The following is a 13,468-nucleotide window of genomic DNA, read 5'->3' as shown; positions in this document are numbered from 1 at the left end:
TTAAAAATTAGCACTTATAGTATCTATTTTTAATCTAAATGAAGGATTAATGTTATACATTTTCTGAAGGGCCACTCTTTTCTCTCTCAGGACACAGATATGTATTATATTGAAAATGACACTCCTGCTATGGCCAGGACGTCAAACCTTAATGAAGAGCTTGGTCAGGTGAGAACCTCTTTGGGAACTTTGGTATTGGTGACATGAGTGTGAGGGGAGACTAGTGTTAGAAGAACCATGGGGAGATTTTTGCAAAATTACTTCTATATGAATGTGGTTTTGATGTCTGAAGAACTATTTAGTGTTTGAAAGTACTATTAAATATAAATGTTAATCAGTTTTGAATTGCGTTTTTAGGCTTGCATAGATCTTATCGCTTAGGAGGTACCTGCAAAAAATTTAGTACAAAAATACGGTACAGTATTCTTTTGGACTATTAAAATTGTTAGGAGCAAATGGTAGAGAGAACAATGGTTAAGATTCTCAGATATTGTTTAACCCTACAGAACATGTAGGCTTTTGAAGGACAAGTATCTGTTAAATCTCTTACATGTTCTGGATTTTGTTTCTGAAATATTCCAGGGAACCATTGTCTTTTCCACCATTCCCCCTGAACCACAAGTACTTTACTGAGTTGTGCTTTGCATTATGTTTTCCTCTTATGTTGAAATTACTACAAGCTACTACCTCTTTTGAATGCATTGCAATTAAAGATTTTAATTTCACTTTATACATCTTATTGAAACCTCCCAACTACCCTATAAGTTGGTTGCTATATATATCAGACTAAATTTACCTTCTGTTTGAATTTTTTCCCCAGTTTTCCAGATAGTTAGTTCATCTCTTTTCTATGTCCCCATAACAATCTTCCCAAACATAAATACAATAAAATAAGAGACATGGTAGTGATATATTGTCTGTTTTCCTCTTGAAACTTTCAAGCCCATTATAGGATATGGATGTGCCTGAGACAAAGTCTTTGGTTATTTTGCACAGTGCTCAGTATATCATTGTTCTCAGGTGCCATTGAACTGGACCTGAAGGATTGACCGTGCTCAAGAAGCACTAGTATGAAATAATTCATCCTTATTGGGTGCTTGGGGAAGTAATTTTATTATTTTTCAATTACAGTTGACATTTAATATTATATTAATCTCTGGTGTACAACATAGTGACTAGATATTTATATAACTTACAAAGTGATCAGCCTGCTCAGTCTAGTATCCATCTGACACTAACCATAGTTATAATGTTATTCACTATATTCTCTATGCTGTACTTACAGCACCATGACTATTTTATAACCGCCAATTAGTCCTTCTTAGTTCCTTCACCTTTTTCACCCATCCACCCACCCACCTCCCACCTGGCAGCCATCAATTTGTTCTCTGTATGTATGAGTTTGTTTCTGTTTTGTTTGTTCATTTATATTTTAGATTCCACATGTAAGTGAAATCATATGGTGTTTGTTTTTCTTTCTCTGTCTGACTAATTTCACTTAGCATAATCCTCTAGGTCCATCCATGCTGTCACAAATGGCAAGATAAATTATAAGATATTATTTTTTATGGCTGAATAATATTCTAATGTATATATGTACCACTTCTTTTATTTTATAAAAGGAAATTTATTTAAAATATATACATTTCTCTAGGTACAAGTCTTTAAATCAGATTACTATATATCATTTGTTTTATTACTATAGTACTCAGATATAATTGTGTTATACATATTAATTAGATTCATGAATAGATTCATCACTAATTAAAATGTCTGCATATGAAGGTAGCATATCTCTATATTTTATATTACCTTACATTCAGATAAAATCAGATTTTCTTAAAATAATTTTTTTTTAAATATATATTTTATTGATTTTTCACAGAGAGGAAGGGAGAGAGATAGAGAGTTAGAAACATCGATGAGAGAGGAACATCGATCAGCTGCCTCCTGCACATCTCCCACTGGGGGATGTGCCCGCAACCCAGGTACATGCCCTTGACCGGAATCGAACCTGGGACCTTTCAGTCCGCAAGCCGACGCTCTATCCACTGAGCCAAACCGGTTTCGGCAATAATTTTAAAAAGTAATTTGATTACTTTGTTCTAGCCTCAGGAATTAAATTATGATCTGTCTTTAAATGCCTGGCCTTCTTTTTTTTCCCTTCATTGATTAACGTATTGCATATGTGTCCTTATCCTCCCTTGCCGTCCCCCCCCTCCCCCCCCGCCTCCACTATGTACCACTTCTTTATCTATTTGTCATTGATGGACACTTAGGTTGCTTCCGTATCTTGGCTATTGTAAATAATGCTGCATGAACATTGGGGTGCAGCTATGTTTTTGAGTTAGTTTTGGATTTTTTCAGATAAATACCCAAGTGGAATTGCATGGTGAAGTAGTTTTGAGTTGGAACTTATAAGTTAAAATTCAGTAGGCAGAGTGATAGCAAATCTTGATAATTTCTTATTATAAATTTTTCATTTTTTAATATTTTAATTTAATCTTTAAAAACAAGGCAGAAATACTTTATTAGAAGTCTGATTCTACTGGAATTTTTATACCTTGACTTACTGCATATAAAATTCATATAAAAACTTATTTATAAAGTATTAATTACCTATAGTATACTAATTTTCTATTTCTATGTAATTTTATATTTCTTTAGGAGTATTAATCAACTTTCTTAAAAAAATTTTTCTTTACCTAAATGCCTTTTAATTGCTTTAAAAATAACAATATTGTATAATTAAGAAAAAGTACAGAGTACAATTCATGTTATTAATCCTCTTTTATAAAACAGAAACACATGGCTTCCCTTTGGGGTCCCTGGAGTACATCCAGCTTCCAGCAACAGTTATGAACACTCTTTAGAAAACACATAAGGGCCCTGGCGGGTAGCTCAGTTGGTTGAGCATTGTCCTGATATGCCAGGGTTGTGGGTTCTATCCCTGGTCAGGGCATATACAAGAAACAACCAATGTGTACATTAATAATTGGAACAACAAATCTCTCCCTCTCCCCACATCTCTCTCTCTCCCCTGCCTCCCTAAATATTAATTTAAAACAAAGAAAACGACTGAGAAACTGGAGACAATCCTGTTAGTTACTCCCCCCTCACCAATCCATAATATAATGTCCCAGAATATTACCCATAGAATGATGTTACGTATCTTCTGGCCAGATCCTTTTTTTCATAGATGTAGAAACTGAGCTGAAGAAGGATGAGGTGACTTTTTCAAGAGTCCACCAACTAATTATTATTCAGAACCTGAGCTATTTCCTTCTGAGTTCTTTGCTCTCTTCTCTGGGAGGACATAGTTCTCACAGCACATGTACATTGGGAGTTCACCTCTTTTTATGCACTTATGTGAAAATGGTTGGCTTGTTGGCCTCCTCCAGAAGTTCCTTTTTACCTTTGTATATTGAGAGTTTAATGCATTAAATCTCTAAAATTTCATATCTTGGAAAGTTATGTAATCTATAGCAGTTCCATGCTGCCTTCATGTAATCTTAATGGTGACAGTGACTGAGAAGTGTGATGTTTGTTCTTTGCTGCTCAGGATATGCCTTCTTAACCCAACTAGGAGATGGAGTCTTAAAAAGAGATATTTCAGGGTTGCCAAAGTCTGAGCTTGTTGTCTTGACATATTGGACATTAGGAGAGAATACTGTATGAGATCATGTGAATATCTTGAAAAATGACATGTGTCTTTGAGATGCCTCTTGGCAGAACTTAAATGCTTATAGATTTCCTAGAGGCCCAGTGCACGAAATTCGTGCAGGGGTGGGTGTCCCTCAGCCTGGCCTGCACCGTCTCCAATCCGGGACCCCTTGGGGATGTCCAACCTGCAGTTGGACATCCCTCTCGCAATCCAGGGCCTCTGGCTCCTAACCGTTCACCTGCTTGCCTGCCTGATTGCCCCTAACCCCTCTGCCTGCCTGCCTGATGCCCCTAACTGCTCCCCTGCCTGCCTGATCACCCATAACTACTCTACCTGCTTGCCTGATCGCCCCAAACTTCTCTGCCTGCCTGCTTGATCGCCCCTAACCTCTCTGCCTTCCTGCCTGATCACCCATAACCACTCTGCCTGCCTGCCTGATCACCACTAACTGCCTCTCCCTGCCTGCCAGATCACCCCTGACCACTTGCCTGTCTACCTGATCACCCCTGACTGCTTGCTGGGGGGCAGGGCCAGCCCTGCGAGGGGCCATCTGCCTACCTGATTGCCCCTAACTGCTGGTCGGCCTGCCTCATCACCCCTAACAACTCTGTCTGCCTGCCTGATCACCCCTAACCACTTGCTTGGGGATGGGGCTAGCCCAGTGAGGGGTCGTGTGCCTACCTGATTACCCCTAACCGCTGGCCTGCCGACCTGATCGCGCATAACCACTCTGCCTGCCTGCCTGATCACCTCTAACTGCTTGCTGGGGGACGGGGTCAGCCTGACAAGGGGCCATGGTGGTTCTGATCTAACGTTCGTTATGGTCGTGACACTGTTATGGTCTCTGGCTTATTATTATATAGGACTAGAGGCCCGGTGCACAAAATTTTGTGCACTTGGGGGGCGGGGGGGGGGGGAGGGTGGTCCCTCAGCCCGGCCTGTGCCCTCTCCCAGTCTGGGACCCCTCGGGAGATAATGACCTGCTGGCTTAGGCCGGCTCCCGGGTGGCAGAGGGCAGGCCTAATCCCTAGGTGCAGCCCCTGGTTGGGCTCAGAGCAGGGCCGATTGGGGAGTTGGGGCGCCGCCCCCTGTCATACACAGAGTAGAGCGATCGGGAGGTTGTGATTCCACCCTCAGTCACGCTCAGGGTAGGGCCGATTGGGGGGTTGGGGCACCATCCCCTGTCACACTCAAGGCAGGGTCGATGGGGAGGTTGCGGTGCCACCCCCTGTCACGCACAGAGCAGGGCCAATCAGGGGGTTGGGGCAATTCCCCCTGTCACACACAGAGCAGGGCCCATCAGGGGGTTGGGGCACCGCCCTCTATCACCCACAGATCAGGGCCGATCAGGGGGTTGGGGTGCTGCCACTCTCACACTCAGGTCAGGGCCGATGGGGAGGTTATGGCTCTACCCCGTCACACACAGAGCAGGGCCCGTGGGGGGGTTGGGGCACTGCACCCTGTCACACACAGAGCCGCGGGGCGATCAGGGGGTTTGGGCGCTGCCCCCTGTCACGCTGATCCCAGTGCCGGGAGGCCTCGCGGCTCCGCTGATCCCGGTGCTGGGAGGCATATTACCCTTTTACTATATAGGGTAGAGGCCTGGTGCATGGGTGGGTGCCGGCTGGTTTGCCCTGAAGAGTGTCCTGGATCAGGGTGGGGGTCCCCACTGGGGTGCCTGGCGAGCCTGGGTGAGGGGATGATGGCTGTTTGCAGCTGGTCACACACCCTTCAGGGTGGGGGTCCCCATTGGGGTGCCTGGCCAGTCTGGGTGAGGGGCTGAGGGCTGTTTTCAGGCTGGGGGTGAATGAAGCTCCCAACCGCTCCTTTTTTTCTTTTTTTCTTTTTTTATTCTGGGCCAGCTTTAGCTTTGAGGCTTGGCTCCAGCTCTTAGGCCTCCGCTGCTGAAAGTAGGTTTCTGGCCTTTGCTTACAGTGTTGCAATCCTGCTGGCTGAAGCCCGGCAGGTTTCTGGGGTTTTGTTTAGCTTCTATATTTGTTACATAGTTGCCTGCAGCTCAGAGGCCTGCAGGGGCAGGCGGGGAACGTTGGAGTCCTCCGTCACTGAAGCAAGCATGCCTCATGTTAGTTTCAAGCTGCCTGGCTGCCGGCCGCCATCTTGGCTGACAGTTAATTTGCATATTGCCCTGATTAGCCAATGGGAAGTGCAGCGGTTGTACGCCAATTACCATGTTTCTCTTTTATTAGATAGGATAATGACTCCAGGGCTGTTACTGAGTCTCCTTTGTGCATTTCCACACAATTTGACTCTATAAGTAGCTATTGAAAAACGTTTTTAAGAGGTCTAAGCATTAGAATATATTAATTTAATAATATTTAATTATGATTGTTATATATAATATCTATGCAGTTCTAAAATATATTTTGCTTGATTGAAGGAAATTTACCTTTGAAAATTTATACAGATTTTGAAAAACATAGACTAAAGACTTTATTTATTGGTTTTTGCATCTAATATTATTGATGTATGTATGTTTCTCTTATTCTCTGATTTAGGTTAAATACCTGTTTTCTGACAAAACTGGAACTCTTACATGCAATATTATGAACTTCAAGAAATGCAGCATTGCTGGAGTAACCTATGGGTAAGTGTGTTTTTTACTTATTGAAAAATTGATTTGTTTTTTTCCCAACAAAATAAGTTTATTTTTATCTGCTTAGTCAAGTACTTTGACTTTCTGAGAGTTTGAAAAGATATGTATAAGCTTTTAGTGCCAAACCCAAAAAATCCTTCCCAAGATCAATGTCAAGGAACTAAAGTTACCACTTATTTTTTTTTCTAGGAGTTTTATAGTTAAAGTATTATGTTCAAGTCTTTAATCCATTAATTTTTGTGTATGGTGTAAGATAGAAGATCCAGTTTTATTATTTTGCATATGGCTCTCAAGTTTACCAAAATCACTTATTGAAGAGACTGTTCTTTCCCTATTGTTTATTTTTGGCTCCTTTGTAATAAATTGGTTAACCATAAATGTGTGGGTGTATTTTTGGGCTCTCTATTCTATTCCATTGATCTGTTTTTATGTCAACACCATACTGCTTTAATTACTATAGCTTTGTAATATAGTTTGAAATCAGAGAGCGTGATGACTCCGGTTTTGTTCTTCTTTCTCAAGATTGCTTTGGCAATTTGGTTATTTTGTAGTCCCATACATATTAGGATTGTTTGTTCTATTTCTATGAAAAATACCATTGACATTTTGGTAGAGATTGTATTGAATCTGTAGATTTCTTCAGGTAATATGGACATTTTAATAATATACATTCTTTTTATCCATAAGCATGAACTATCTTTCTATTTATTTGTGCCTTCTTCAGTTTCTTTCATTAATATATTATAGTTTTAGGTATTTTTTTACATCACAATTGTAAATGTGATGTTTTCTTTTAAAAAATTTAAATACTCACCCAAGGATATGTTTTAAAAAATGACTTTAGAGAGAGGGGGATGGAGAGAGAAAGAGAAAACCATGGATGTGAGAGAGAAACTTCTACTGTTTGCCTCCCATATGCACCCTGACCCACGGATCAAACCTTCAACGTAAGTATGTGCCCTGGCCAGGAATCGAACCCACAACCTTTTGGTGCACAGGATGAAGCCCCAACTAACTGAGCAACACCAGCCAGGGAGTGATGTTTTCTTAATATATCATTCTGATAGTTCATTATTAATTTATATAAATGCAACAGATTTTGTGTTTGATTTGTGTCCTGCAACTTTACTAATTTTGATTACTCTCATAGTGTTTTTGGTGGAGTCTTTAGGGCATTCAGTTCTTATGATGTCATCTGCAAATAGAGTTTTACTTCTTTCTCATTTGGATGCCTTTTATTTCTTTTTCTTGCCCGTCAATGTTGAATAAAAGTGGTAAGAATGGGCATCCTGACTTGTTCTTGCTCTTAGGAAAAAAGGCTTTCAGTTTTTACTATTGAGTATGATATTAGATGTGGACTTAATCACATATGGCCTTTATTATGTTGAGGTATGTTCCCTCTGCACCCACTTCTTGAGCATTTTTAATCATCAATGGATATTGAATTTTATCAAATGTGTTTTCTGAACGTATTGATATGTTCATATGATTTTTATCCTTCATTTTTTTTTTTTTTTACTGTAATGTATCCCATTGATCGATTTGCATATGTTGAATCATCTTCATCCCTGGAATAAAGTTTACTTGATTATGGTGTTTGATCCTTTTAATGTATTATTGAATTTGATTTGTGACTATTTTGTTAAGGATTTTTGTTGAGGATCTATGTTCATTAGGGATAGTGGTCATAATTTTCTTTTCTTGTGGTGTCCTTGTCTGGTTTTGGTATCTGGGTAATGCTAGCAACAGAAAATGAGTTTGGAAATGTTTTCTTCTTTTATATTTATGGAATAATTTGAGAATGATTGGTATTAATTTTTCTTTGAGTGTTTAGGAGAATTCACCAGTGAAGCTGTCTGGTCTGGAATTTTTGTTTGTTGGAAGTTTTTTTTTTTTTTAATTTAATCTCTTTAATAGTAATGGGTCTGTTCAGATGTTCTATTTCTTCATGATTCAGTCTTGGTAGATTGTTTTATCCATTTTTTTTTATAGATTATACAATTTGTTGGTTTATAGCTGTACATAGTAGTCTCTTTTGATCCTTTGTGTTTGTATGTTATCAATCGTAATATCTCTTTCATTTCTGATTTTGAGATCTCCCTGTGTGTGTGTGTGTGTGTGTGTGTGTGAATCTAGTGAAAGATTTGCCCATTCTTTTAATTGAACCAGCTCTTAGTTTTATTGATCTTTTCTTTTGTCTTTTTAGTCTTTCATTTATTTCTTCCCTCGTCTTTGTTATTTCTTCTACTAACTTTGGGGTTTATTTGTTCTTTTTCTAGTTCTTTGATGACTAAAGTTAGGTTGTTTAAAAGTTTTCTTATTTCTTGATGTGTGGCCATTTATCCCCATGAATTTCCCTCTTAGAACCACTTTTGGCTGCATACCATAAGTTTTGACATGTTTCCATATTATTTTGTCTCAAGGTATTTTTAATTTTTTTTCTATTGATTTTGTTTTGAACCTTTGGTTATTCAGAAGTATGTTGTTTTATCTTCTCATATTTCTGATTTTTCCAGTTTTCTTCTTGTAATTGATTTCTCTGTTAAAAATGCTTGATATGATTTCAGCCTTAAATTTATTAAGACTTGTTTTGTGGCCTAATATATGATCTGTTTTGGAGAATGTTCTATGTGAAAATGCCTGTCGTTTGCTCATAGTTTGGTGATCACTCTGTTTTTTCTCTCTCTCTGGAAGTCATTTTCCAGAACTGACAAGAGAGCAATCCTCAGATGATTTCTGGTAAGTATATTCTAACATGTCTTGATCCTTTAGTGGGAAATGTTATGGAACAATTCTATATTTTCATGTCTTACCTGAATACTTAGTAATTAAAAGTTGCATGTTTGTTATTTCAAGAGAAAACCAGAATAAAATTTAATTGTGAATATGATTTTCAAAGTCCAGTGATACTACTAGGCTTTAACAAAAAATAGTGAGCCCTTGGCCCAATATTTCCCACTCACTTTCCACCTCTTAGGATAATGTCTTCAAGGTTGTAGTATACATGTTATATGGCAGGTATTAGAATTTTATTACTTTTAAAGGTTGAATAATATTTCTTTGCATGTATATACCATATTTTGTTTATCCATTTACCTGTTGATGGGCATTTGGGGTATTTTCACCTTTTGGCTGATGTTAATGCTGTTATGAACATTGGTACACAGTGGGTCTCTGCTTTCAATTATTTTGGGTATGTACACAAAAGTGGGATTGCTGGGTCATGTGCTTATTCTATATTAAACTTTTTGAGGAATCATTAAACTGTGTTTTATAGTAGCTCTCGCATTTTACACTTCTGCCAATAATGCACAATTTTTCTACATCTTTGAACCACTTGCTAATAAATGAAATAATTAAAAAAAAACCATTCTAATGAATATAAAGTAGTATCTCTTTTTTGTTTCCCTTGGACTAGTGACGTTGTCTGCTCATGTTTTAAGATTTATATACTAACAAAACTGATCAGTAGGGCTGTGTGCATATTTGTGGGGAGGCGGGAACAGTGTGGTTGATGACTAACTAGCTTCCCTGTGGGATGATCAGTCAGGACCTATTATTTTATTGGAGGATCCCTGGTTGTCAGTGTGTGGGTCTTTCTTATGAGCTGATCAGTCTTCTTCTCATGAGAAGAATACTTTCGTTTTTGCCAAGGGCTGTAAATGTGGCTGCAGTTGTTATGGGAGCTGAGTGGAAGCAGAAGGTTGGTGATTGTATCTTTCAGTGTATGTCGGATTTCACTTGAGACTCCTGTTTTGAGAGGATGCCCTACCCTACTTGTCTGTGTGTCCAGTGTCCCTGGGTCCAGCGCTACTGTTAATTTTTTTAAGATTCTTTATTGTTTAGCATTACATATAGTATTACATATGTCTCCTTTCTCCCCCATTGACCTCTCTCCGGCCACCCCCACCCACCAGCATATGCCCTCATCCCTTAGTGTCTGTGTCCTTTGGTTATGCTTATATGCATGCATGTAAGTCCTTTGGTTAATCTCTTACACCCCCTCTCCTTCCTTCCCTCTGAAGTTTGATGGTCTGTTCGATGTTTCTCTGTCTCTGGATCTATTTTTGTTCATCAGTTTATGTTATTCATTATATTCCACAAATGAGTGAGATCATGTGATATTTATCTTTCTCCAACTGACTTATTTCAATTAGCATAATGCTCTCCAGGCCTATCCATGCTGTTGCAAATGGTAAGAATTCTTTCTTGTTTACAGCAGCATAGTATTCCATTGTGTAGATCTACCACAGGTTTTTAATCCACTCATCTGCTGATGGGCACTTAGGCTGTTTCCAAAACTTAGCTATTGTAAATTTTGCTGCTGTGAACACAGGGTGCATATATATTCAGGGCTACTCTAATTTAACCTCTCCAAAGGATAGACCTCCCATTTATTTCTAGATGCAGAAGGTTTAGCTTGCCTGGCTACATGGGATGAGGGAGAGTTCTTGGAGGATGAACCTTGCTTAGGTGGATTTGGAACCTGCTCTGTTTCTACCTTCCCTTTATCCATCTCATAGGGACCTCTTGCTGCCGTTTCCTCAGCTTTCACACAGTTTTGCTGGGGGCATCAGCTTGCATTTTAGGTCTTCCCTTTGCAGGCTATTGGTTTCTGTTTTCTCTGCAGTATTAGACTCTGACACAGAGATCAGACTGACATCAACTGTGCTGTTGTCTCTTCTTCCATTGTCTTTGTCTTGAAGGAGTGGAGATGCATGAATATAATTGGCACATCCCATTTGTTTCAATGGACTAGGACACAGCCATAATATTAGGCTTCTTTTCTCATAATCATCTGCCTCCTTCTTTTTCCTATATCCGAGCCCTTGCCATAAGTGGTTGCATAGATACAATGCAATAATTCCTCCATTTTCCCTAGGTTGAGCAGGCCTACAAGTTCTTACAAGTTTTTCTTAATAGAAGTTATACAAAGACCAACTAAAATGACAGAGTCAGATGTTGATTTTTATCTCTGTTTCTTCTCTTTGTAACTATGTTGCTGTTTATAAAATGTTATAAGAAATGTAAAGTATTTTATAGTATTAAAAATTTCCTGTTGAGGTTTGAAATAATATATAGTATTCTAAATCTTTAAGAGTTTAATATAAATCTGTGGGCTTTTTAGGTGTGGTTCTTCTTGAAGACAGAGTCTTACTGCCTTTGAATTATTTTAAAGAAACTTTTGACCTGAATAAATATTTTCTATTCTCTTTCACAGCCGGATGTCTTGCCCGCCTAGTGAGTCATGTGACTTTGATGATCCCAGGCTCTTAAAGAACATGGAGGACCACCATGTAAGGACATCATTTTGCGCTTGAGACATGAAATACCTTATGATGTACCTTTATATATGTATGTGGGTAGTATCTTGAAAGTTGCAATTTGGAGCGTGGGGAAGAGATGCAGCCTCACTTTTATGATGCTAGTACTTCAGGGAAGTAATCTTGAACAAATGCTTTCTGGTTAGCACTTTTTATAAGTTAATGTAAACCTGACTTAAATATGTGGTGAAGTTATAAAGCAGCACAACATTAAGACAAGTTTTACCATAGAATTCTCTAACATTTCATATTTCTGTTGCTTTATTTCTTCATTATTTCTATAGTACTATTTCTTCATAGTTAGGAATCTATGAGATTATGTATTTTGAAAAGTAATTGCAATATCCTTTGACTAGGATAATTTAAGAAACAAAAGTAAGATATAATAACATGTAGCAGTTATAGGATTCTACTCGGTGCCAAACATTTGATATGTATTTCCTATACCACTTGAGTCACCCCAGAGATGTAATAAGAAGTTGTATAGAAAGATTGACTTGGCCAAGATTACCCAGCAAACAATGTAGAAATGAGACTCCTATCTTAAGTTTGTTTGAATCTTAATTATGATATCACATTATCTCAACTATTTAACAAACCATAATTAACTGCAGTATCACATACATTTATGTTTTTAAAGGACACTCTGAAAAATAACAACTTTGAAAAGTATTCGATAATCAAAGTATTTCATAACCAGCTTAGTCTGTATAAATTAGACCTAATATTATTAATTTTTTTCTGAATAAAATTTTAGTTTTCAAATTAGGTAAACTTGAGCAAAATCAAAATTTTATCTTTCCAAAATTTTATTAAGAGATAGGTATATTTAAAGCTTTCTCTGAAATTTTCAGCAAGGAAATTTCCTTTTCTCTATTGCAGTTAGTGCCTATTGGTTAAAGCTAAAACCTTCCTAGCAGTGGTTCTCAAATATGAGTGTGTAAGACACCTACATCCATGGGCTGGGATGCAGATATTCTGCCTCAGCCCCTGGTGATGCTATTGAAGTGGTCCCAGACTACACAGAAGACATTGCTGAGGTCCACGCTTCATGCCACAATCATTGATGTGGCCATTTCTTGGATTTTAAAACAAATTTTTATTGTTGAAAGTGTTACATATCCCCCCCGCCCCATTTTCTTCCATTGACTTCTTCTAACCCACTTCCACCCCCTACCCCAGACCTTCATCACTCTATTGTCTGTGTCCATGGGTTATGCATATATGCATACAAATTCTTTGGTTGATCTCTTCCCACCCACCCATCCTTCCCCTCAGTTCCTTTGACATTCCACAGTCTGTTCCATTCTTTGATATCTCTGGATTTATTTTGTTTCATCAGCGTATTATGTTCTTTAGATTGCACATATGAATAAGATCATGTGATACTTGTCTTTCTCTGACTGGCTTATTTCACTTAGCATAATACTCTCCAGGTCCCTCCATGCTGTCTCAAAGGGTAAGAGATCCTTCTTTTTTACAGCTGCATAGTATTCCGTGGTGTAAATGTACCACAGCTTTTATATCCAATCATCTACTGATGGGCAGTTGGGCTTTTTCCAGATCTTAGCTATTGTAAATTGTGCTGCTATGAAAATAGGGGTGCAGACATTCTTTGTGATTGGTGTTTTGGGTTTCTTGGGATATATTCCTAGAAGTGGGGTCACAGGGTCAAATGGCAGTACTCTATGTAATTTTTTTTATGAAACTCAATCCTGTTTTCCATAATGGCTACACCAGTCTGCATTCCCTTTTCTCTAGGGTTCCCTTTTCTCTACATCCTCTCTATCTTATTTGTTAATTTGTTGATGGTAGCCATTCTGACAGGTATGAGGTGGTACCTCATTGTCCTTTTAATTTGCATCT

At 38.5% G+C, this 13,468-nt stretch overlaps 1 protein-coding gene across 1 annotated transcript in view; it reads left to right on the top strand.

Moving 5' to 3' along the window:
- ATP8A2 (ATPase phospholipid transporting 8A2) overlaps positions 1-13,468 on the top strand; it is a gene marked incomplete at its 5' end in the record, with an annotated part of 501,820 nt that overhangs the window by 15,157 nt on the left and 473,195 nt on the right. Inside the window, 4 exons of the mRNA XM_081083630.1 lie at positions 91-168; positions 6,181-6,269; positions 8,973-9,017; positions 11,500-11,575. Coding sequence (XP_080939756.1) covers positions 91-168; positions 6,181-6,269; positions 8,973-9,017; positions 11,500-11,575 — 288 coding nt within the window. The remainder of the gene's footprint in view (positions 1-90; positions 169-6,180; positions 6,270-8,972; positions 9,018-11,499; positions 11,576-13,468) is intronic.

This window comes from Myotis nattereri (genome assembly GCF_964212035.1).
Source record: "Myotis nattereri genome assembly, chromosome: 2".
Taxonomy (NCBI): domain Eukaryota; kingdom Metazoa; phylum Chordata; class Mammalia; order Chiroptera; family Vespertilionidae; genus Myotis; species Myotis nattereri.
This window is presented reverse-complemented; position numbering and strand designations above follow the sequence as displayed.